The 9,432-nt window shown below is 35.7% G+C and overlaps 1 protein-coding gene across 6 annotated transcripts; it reads left to right on the forward strand.

Annotated features, from left to right (window-relative positions):
• The first annotated feature begins 436 nt into the window (after positions 1-436).
• LOC107020482 (glutamate receptor 3.4-like) lies at positions 437-6,585 on the forward strand. 6 transcript variants are annotated; one of them, XM_015220873.2, is made up of 8 exons: positions 437-546; positions 1,045-1,076; positions 1,170-1,548; positions 2,160-3,493; positions 4,119-4,396; positions 4,604-4,635; positions 4,733-5,142; positions 5,639-6,585. In XM_015220873.2, exons 3-8 carry the CDS (start codon positions 1,257-1,259, stop codon positions 6,095-6,097), a joined length of 2,805 nt encoding a protein of 934 aa, XP_015076359.1. In that variant the 5' UTR covers positions 437-546; positions 1,045-1,076; positions 1,170-1,256; the 3' UTR covers positions 6,098-6,585. The 6 variants fall into 6 exon arrangements, with proteins under 6 accessions (XP_015076359.1, XP_015076360.1, XP_015076358.1 ...); XM_015220874.2 differs by having other exon boundaries at positions 444-546; positions 1,045-1,071; XM_015220872.2 differs by having other exon boundaries at positions 461-587.
• Positions 6,586-9,432: the final 2,847 nt, after the last annotated feature.

Raw genomic sequence — 9,432 nt, forward strand, 5'->3', positions numbered from 1 at the left:
ATATATATATATATATATATATATATATATATATATATATATTCAATTATACCTTTATGTATCACTATTCAGTATTCTCTTTGTCACATTTTATTTCAATTTTCTACTTTTTAGTTTATTTTAAAAAAATGTTATGACTTTAATATAATTTTAAAAAATCTAACTTTAAATTTATTATTTATTTTTAATAAAGTGATTTATAATCGTATAAATATTCAAAAAATAGATTAGATTACGAGTTTAATTTTTTTTTTCTTTGTTTAACATCATGTCAAATTAACTGATGTCAGATGAAGAAAATAACATTTAATTTACAAGAAGATTTATTTGATAGAGATGATTTTATGTATTATCATAGATATTTTTATTAGACACTATTTTTTTTATTGTAACACTTATTTTGAGACGGAAAGAGAACCGCGGAGAGGCACATAGCTAGAAAAGAAAATCATACTTTACTGAGGTTGCAAGAATGTTGGCACACTTTTCCTCCATCCAAATCTGCTTGAAAGCTGCTCTTCACTTTCTTATTCCAAAATGGCACAGGTAAATCCTTTTGTTTATTCATCAGTCAACATGAATCCAAGGTAAAGTTTGAACCTTTTAGCCCCCAACTCATTTCTTTATTTTATTAATTAGTCTACACTGATGTGTGTAGCTTGTATGACTATAGTGGTTGACTAGTTCTCTTATTGAACTCTCTAGAATAATATATTTTAATATTGATTACATTGTTTAAGCTTGTGTTTGTGGTGAGTTTTTATTCTTTCTCAATTGGGAATCAAATCATATTGGAATAAGTGCTAGGTTCAGAAAATATTGTACTTTTCTGTTTTGGTTTATGGGTTGAGGTTTCCTAGTTAGGACAACTGCTGTGCTGACACTAATGGGGTATCTAATTTCAGATTCTTGCTCTGAGGCTCATATTGGAACTCCTTGTTTTGCCAAGTTCTTATTTTTTGAGGATTCTTGCATAAAATCTTGAATTTTTATCTTCAAGATTTGGGATTTAAGCTTCATTTTTTATGTTGCATATGTTGACAGGTTTTTTGTTTTGGGAGGAACTGTGAGGTGAGGTAATCCTCCGTCATTTCTTGATAGACGTGGAGTTAAGATTTTGAGTTTATGAGTTTTGATTCTACAAAAAGCAAATTACTGGTTCTTGATAGGTGGATTTTTTTTAACACAACTACAAAATCTGGGCGGCCAAAGCTACACGGTAGGCTAGCTCAAGCCGTGCTTGCTGGAAGGTAGTGATGGAGGCCCGAGTGAAAAGGAGAGTGTTTCTCTTATTAGTTTCATGTATATGGGTGCCTATGGAGGTTCTTGGTGGGATTGATAATGTCACTGTCTCTTCCTTGTCTTGGCCAAAAGTGGTGAAGTTTGGAGCTTTATTCACAGTAAATTCAGTGATCGGAAGTTCTGTAATGCCCGCCATTTTAGCTGCAGTCGATGATGTTAATGCTGATTCTACAGTACTTAGTGGGACCAAATTGGACGTCGTAACACAGGATACAAATTGCAGTGGATTCATAGGCACTATTGATGGTAAAGGCTTTTTTTCCACCATAATTTTCTTGTCTGTATTAAAGCTACTTAATTTTCAGTAGTGCTGGTGTCTAGACACATGATATCGTATAGTCAATTTCTTCTACTTTCAGTATTATTAACAAATGTGGTGTTCCCCATTTAAAGTATAAATATTAGACTAAGATTGCTTATTCAATCCAATTCCCTTGCTTGATTAATTTGATCATACATAAGGGGGTAATGGTATTTCTTTTCTTCTGCTTCATTAATTTTAAAGCATTCTGGGCGTGGTGGCACCAGGGAGAAGGGTGCAATGGAATGTTTCGGCAGTTTTTTGAGAAGTGTAAGCTATCAGGAATGGATTTATATCAGAAAAGGACCATGAAGCAATGCATACTTCCTCTATTAGGAAATGCAGAAGCTAAGTTTAGTTCATGCCTTCATGGCCTGTTTCGGGATTTTGGAATAGTTCAATGTCTTGATAAATGATTGTTTATAGACGTAAGCCTTTGTCAAAACCATAACCGATACTGGTGTTCCTTTCGCATTTAGGTTATTTACATTAACTTTATCTATTGCTTTTTTTCCTGTACCCCTCTTAATATTTGACACACACACTTCCGTTGCAGCTTTGCAGCTGATGGAAAAAGAAGTCGTTGTTGCGGTGGGTCCGCAATCCTCTGGAATAGCACATGTCATTTCTCATGTAGTGAATGAACTTCGTGTCCCACTTTTGTCTTTTGCAACTGATCCTACTCTTTCCTCTCTTCAGTACCAATATTTTCTTAGAACTGTCACAAATGATTACTTCCAGATGTATGCTATTGCTGATCTGGTTGATTATTATGGATGGAAGGAGGTTATAGCCATATTTGTTGATGATGACAACGGTAGAAATGGGATATCGGTGTTGGGTGATGCCCTTGCAAAGAAGCGGACCAAGATCTCTTATAAAGCAGCCTTTTCTCCTGGAGCTACTATGAGTGATATCGATGACTTGTTAGTTAGTGTGAACCTTATGGAGGCACGGGTTTATATTGTTCATGTAAATCCTGATACTGGATTGTCATTTTTTTCGAAGGCGAAAAAATTGGGAATGATGAGCAGTGGTTATGTTTGGATTGCTACTGATTGGCTTCCATCTGTTTTGGATTCATCAGATTTTAATAAAGATACTATGGACGTACTACAAGGGGTTGTCGCACTTCGCCATCACACTCCAGATTCTGATAAGAAAAAAACATTTACATTTCGATGGAAAAATTTGAAGAGTATAAAAACTTCAAGGTTCAATTCTTATGCACTCTATGCTTACGATACAGTTTGGTTGGTCGCCCGTGCTCTCGACCTTTTCTTCAAGAATGGTGGAAATGTCACTTTCTCTGATGACCCCAGTTTGCGTGATACCAATGGAAGTTCTCTGAAGTTGTCATCCCTCCGAGTCTTTGACCAAGGACAGAAACTACTCCAGATACTTGTTGGCATGAACTTCACAGGTCTAACTGGTCAGATTCAGTTTGATCCTCAGAAGAATTTGATTCATCCAGCATATGATGTACTTAACGTAGTTGGAACTGGATTACGCACTATAGGTTACTGGTCAAACTATTCTGGTCTCTCTGTTATAACACCCGAGGTTTTATATACAAAGCCTGCAAACACTTCAACAAGTAACCAACAGCTATATAATGCTATATGGCCTGGAGAAACTATAAGACGACCTCGAGGATGGGTGTTCCCCAATAATGGAAAGCCCCTGAGAATTGCCGTTCCTTTCCGTGTCACTTTTGAAGAGTTTGTGAAGAAAGACAAAGGACCTGCTGGGGTGAAAGGATATTGCATTGACGTTTTTGAGGCTGCAATAGACTTGTTGGCTTACCCTGTCCCTCATGTCTACATTTTGTACGGAGATGGAAAAAGAAACCCGTCTTTCAACAGCATAGTGAATGATGTTGCACAAAATGTGAGTACTTGCAGCTACATTCAACAACCTATAGTATTTATGACAAAAGTACTCTAGCCAAGCCAGTGACCAGTCTGACTATATCTACTCAGCTTTAGTATCTATGCATCACGATTTTCCGTGATGGAAACACTAACTAATTAGGAAATAAGGTGGTTCCTTTTTTATAAATATGAAATGTTATAGAGACCCTTGATGCTGATTAGAAGTATCACAATTCTACATAGGGTAAGTGAAATATGCATGACCATAAGTGGATTTTATACTTATGTGAATTTGTTGAGGATTTACGGATGCATAACTCAAATATTTGGTTGTGTGATATAAATGGATATCTTTGTGACTGTTGCTAACACAATATGACCCAGTAAGTTGGAGAAATATGTATTGAACTGAATAGGTTGGTCAGCAGCAATTGTCTATACATTCAGTTTATTGAGTAAAGTCGTTTGGTAAAATTTCTTAAATGCCGGTAGGGAGGAACGTCCAAGAAAATTTAGTTTCTTTTTTGTACTTCGTAATGATGTAACATTCTATCTCTGCCTTAAAGTAAGAATAGTTGGTGTATGCATAAAAAAATGAAAATATTTCTTAGAGCACTTATCAGGTTTCATTTGTTTGTTAGAAATATGATGCAGCTGTTGGAGATATTGCAATTACGACAAATCGCACAAGGATTGTGGACTTCACACAGCCTTATATGGAATCTGGACTCGTCGTAGTTGCTCCTGTCAAAGAGACCAAATCCAGTCCTTGGGCTTTCCTTAAGCCATTTACAATTCAAATGTGGGGTGTAACTGGGGTATTCTTCCTCTTTGTTGGTTGTGTTGTTTGGATTCTTGAGCATCGGATGAATCCTGAATTCCGCGGTCCACCGAGGAAACAACTCATTACAGTGTTCTGGTTAGTACTTCTTACTGCTACAACCTCTTGTGAAGCGAGAATCAGTATGCTGTTTAAGTGCAGGTTTTTCTTTAATGTTCTAGCATGAAGCTAATTTTGACTCTTTCCTTTGCACAATTTGAATTCTGATGACACCATTAATGATGAGAAGATCCTTTTTTAGTAAATCATTTTATCCCTGGTACTAACATCCATTTTTTCTTTCAGGTTTAGTTTCTCAACCATGTTTTTCGCGCACAGTAAGAATATCCTCCTTGAACTTTTCTAGCAAGGTGCTATTGTGGTACTTAGTTCTAGCTTCGCATAGCTGACACTCTCCGTTGTGAATGAATACAGGAGAGAACACATTGAGCACCTTGGGACGCTGTGTGCTGATCTTCTGGCTCTTTGTGGTTTTAATCATCAATTCGAGCTATACAGCTAGCTTGACATCTATCCTTACAGTGCAGAAGCTGTCTTCAGGAGTTGCTGGAATTGACAGTTTAATCTCAAGTCCTGATCCTATAGGAGTCCAGGATGGGTCATTTGCATACAATTATCTCATTGATGAGCTACATGTTCCAAAGTCACGGCTCCGAATAATAAAAAGTGAAGCTGAATATGTTAGCGCCCTCCAGAATGATCCAAAAGGTGGTGGTGTTGCTGCCATTGTCGACGAGCTCCCTTATGTTGAGCTTTTTTTGTCTAATAGCAAATGCATATTCAGGACTGTAGGACAGGAGTTCACAAAGAGCGGATGGGGCTTTGTAAGTATTTCCTTTCTGTTTTTGCTATGATGAGATAGCTGACAGTTCCCCATAAAACTATATTTACCACTTATACATGATCTAAATCGACTTCCTCCTCAACCCCAACGAAGAGGAATAAATAGAACCCAGTCCAATATTGGAACAGAAAAAATGGAAACTACCACATACTCCCTCTGTTTCAATTTGTTCGTCTTACTTTTCTTTTAGGCCATTTCAAAAAGAATGTCTCCTTCCTTTTTGACAACTCTTTAATTCTGACTATCCACCTGACATATTTAGTACCACAAGATTAAAGAACAATTTGGAAGTTCATTGTACGTATCTTTAGCTTAAGACCACAAGATTCAGAAGTCTTAGTTTACTTTCTTAAACTCCATGCCAAGTCAAAACCAGACAAACAACTTGAACCGGGGGAGTATTATGTTTATCTCCTATTGATGATGCACAGGCAATCTGGTCTACTAAAAGACTGATCTTAACTGTCTTTGGTCAGGCATTTCAAAGAGACTCTCCTCTGGCTATTGATTTGTCAACTGCTATCCTTCAACTATCAGAAAATGGTGAATTACAAAGGATCCATGACAAATGGCTATCTAACAATGAGTGCTCTTCACAAAACAACCAAGTCGACGATACTCGCCTTTCTCTCAGTAGCTTCTGGGGACTTTATGTGATCTGTGGTGGTGCTTGCACCGTTGCTCTTGTAGTGTTTATCTGCAGGGTTTACTGTCAATTCCTCAGGTATGACCCCGAGACAGAGGAACCGGAGATCAGTGAACCTGAATCTGCAAGGTCTAGTAGGCGTTCCCTACGGTCACGTAGCTTCAAGGACTTGATGGGCTTTGTTGATAAAAGAGAAGCTGAGATAAAAGAAATGCTCAAACGTAAGAACAGTGACAACAAGAAACAGATAAGTCATATCTCAGATGTGCAACAGAACTCTCCTGTTTAAAATGTTGTTGGGTTGATGTGCTTTTGTTCAATGCATCAAGCTATATATGTATATGACATTTGCAATTGCTATTTTATGTAACTTATTTGTCATAAAAACTTAGGTAGATTAGAATGAAAAATATCTTTGTAGGCTATTTAGTATGAAAAGACTAAATAACAGATGTGGTCTAGTGGTCAATGAAGTGATTGTGAATCTAAGGTTTTAGGTTCAAAACTGAGTGGAGACAAAAAAACACAAGTGATTCTTTCCATCTGTTCGAGTCTTGATGGACAGAGTTACTTGGTACCTGTTATTGGTGGAAGTGACAAATATCCCGTGGAAGTGACGAAAGTTGGTTCCGGACACCATAGTAATAAAAAAGTGGCTATATTATATTGTATAAATGATTGATATAGAGGGACAATTGTATTCAAAGTTTAATCATCTGTTTTCCTTTTTTGGGTACTATTGCATTTTTAGTAAATAAATTTTATAACTTCCATTTACTTTTCCCTTGTGTCCTATTATTTGTGGGAAGATAATGCTTTGTTCATCTTAGTTTAAGACTGGTCAACGGACCGGAACCGGTTCACCGGACCGGAATGAACCGGTACCGGACCGGACCGGAACCCGTTGACCGGTATGTTGACCGGTATCGGGATGAACCGGACCGGAATTACCGGGATGATTCATCGGTTTCGTCCCGTTCCACTATATACCGGGACGGAACCGGAATGAACTGGAACGGACCGGGTTGGAACGGGACGGAATTAACGGGACGATATTTTTTGGAATTACGAAAATATAATTATTTTTTTTTATTTTTTACGTATAAATAAATAGTTTTTAAATTTATACTATAATTTTTACTTAAGTTTATTTTAAAGATATTTTATTAATTTTTTTGTTGTTGTTAAGTTTGCAAGTAAAATCTAATAAAGTTTTAAAAATTTAAATCTTTTGAAGTTTATACTTTATAAGTTATTACTTATATTCATTAATATTTATTTTATAAGTTATATTTATAACTTGTATCTTGTAAATATTAAATAAATAAAATTTGTAATTTTAAAAAAATTAAATTAAATATAAATTATATAAAATATAAAATATAAAAAAATTAATATATTAAATAAACCGGACCGGATCGGAACGGAACCGGGATGAACCGGTACGGTACACCGGTACGAAATCACGGTTCCGTTCCGTTCCGTGTACCGGTTCAGACTATCCCGTCCCGTCCCGTAGGCAACCGAAACGGGACGAACCGCGAATCGGAACGGTACCGGTACGTCCCGTTCCGTTGACCAGTCTTATCTTAGTTCACCAGAACTTAGGATTGATGTTCAGGTTAAAATAAACAGAAAGAGGTTAAAATAAAGCAGAATGAAATATAGAGTGCCGAGTAAAAAGGGAAAAAAATGTCAAAAATCTTAAAAGGGCATGACGGAGCGGTTTCTTCTGATAAATTGATACCGTGAGTTTTTTTTTAATATCGCTGCGTGGACAGCGTTTTTCTAAAAGAAAAAATTTTAAATTGAAATCGCTGTCCTTTTCCTTAAAAAGGTTAATATTATTTTTAGAAAAAAAATTGCTTGCAAGGCTTTAAAAATGGGGTTCCTCATAAACCAAATAATCATCATATTGTGGAGTGTGTACCAGCTCTTTAGGTCAACCAACACAGGAGGAAATATGTGTTTTGGAAGGGCAACAATGGCGATTAACAAGAAGTAAACGAAAAGAAGCAAGTCCGGTAGCTTAACAAAAGCACCATTTTGGTCTTCGTCTCTTTGCAGCAATAGAGGCAGGCACCACAGTTCAACTATTTTTTTGAGAAAAATGTTGCAGGGTCAGATTTGTTTAAAAAAAATTGACAAAATCGCTGCTATGCGACCTTAAGGAAGAAGAAAAATTTTTTGGACGAAATCGCTGCTGGAGCTGCGATTTTTGTGTTTTTTTAAAAAAAAATTAACACGTCAATTTTGTCAGAATTGCCCTTTAGGTTTAAAAAAATGATATATCTTTTAAAAATTTTGACAATTTTTTTTGCTCTTTTGGCTTCGGACTCATGAAATATAGATGAAGTGTATCTTTAGTTATTCTTCTTGGTTTGTTACTATTTCATCTGTTTACTTTTAACTAGCATCATTTTTAAACAATAAGAATTTTGACTAATCATTTGACGATGTATTTTTCATTATATTGATATGCAAAAAATTGCAATTTATACTACTTCTCATTTAGTTTTTGTATATCAATTTTTTTTTAAAAAAATATCGAATTAATGTAGTTTAATCTAACTTTAATATAAGTTAGATTAATTTTAGAAAAGCGTGATATGATAATTAAAAGTGAACGGAAGGAGTACTTAATTGAAGAAGTTTGAAGTTTTTGACCATAAACTGTTACTTTTTTAATGATAGGAATATGAGAAACTCGAGTCTAGTTATAAGTAGGGGTGGGTTGTACATAGATCGATTTGATTTTGTCTTTCATTAAAAAATAAAACTAATTATGTCGGTTTATTAAATCTAAACGCCAAATCAAACTAAATAAAGTCGGTTTTTTCGTTTCGCCTTTAGTCGATCTTTCGAATTGTTTTATTTTTTGATTTTTTATAACTATACATACGGTATTTGAAAAAGAGATTAAATATTTTTTTCACTTACCTGTGTGATAAGCTAAACTTAAAAAATGTTACATGAATTTGGGCTTGTAAAATTGCACAAGTACCCCCTTAGACTTTCTCAGGACCGCAGTCTAGACCCCAGACGAGACCGGCGTCGTTGAACTCTCAGAGGTCGCAGACAAGCCTACTTACGTCATTCTTACTTCGTTTAGGTTAATTTTAGCGAAAAATTTGAAACTTTTTGTTTCTTAACATACATACTAGTCATTCAATTAGATTCATAATTGTTCACCATCAACCATCTAACATTAAGATCATTAAATGAAAGAAATAGTTTAATATAGCATTAAATGTATACTTGCCAAAATGGCACCAATACAATGTCTGAACAAAAGCGGAAAGAAACGCTAGTGGAACATACTCCACTAGCTCAATCCTATAAATAAGCTAGAATATAATGGGCAAGCATCCTCGAAAGCATGAGGGCCTACCAAGTCCGGATGAAAGCTCCACGTCCTGATAGTTGTAACATTGTACCGTATGATCTAACGTCCACCTGTGCCTGCACCTAAAATAGATAATTATATGGAATTAGTACACACTTGTACTAAGTATGTGTATATGCAAGCACACACGAAGGACATGCATGAGAAAGAATAGCTCTTTCCTAACAACATAATTTATGGAAAGTCAAGTCTGTGGACTTGCCAAATTGAGATTAGAA

This window comes from Solanum pennellii, chromosome 5, assembly GCF_001406875.1.
Source record: "Solanum pennellii chromosome 5, SPENNV200".
In the NCBI taxonomy this organism is placed as follows: Eukaryota; Viridiplantae; Streptophyta; class Magnoliopsida; order Solanales; family Solanaceae; genus Solanum; species Solanum pennellii.

Coding starts and splice junctions, on each gene's coding strand:
- LOC107020482 (XM_015220873.2), top strand. CDS start 1,257: ATGGAGGCCCGAGTGAAAAGGAGAGTGTTTCTCTTATTAGTTTCATGT. Junction 4,397..4,603: donor CAACTCATTACAGTGTTCTG/GTTAGTACTTCT, acceptor TTTTTCTTTCAG/GTTTAGTTTCTCAACCATGT. Junction 5,143..5,638: donor CAAAGAGCGGATGGGGCTTT/GTAAGTATTTCC, acceptor GTCTTTGGTCAG/GCATTTCAAAGAGACTCTCC.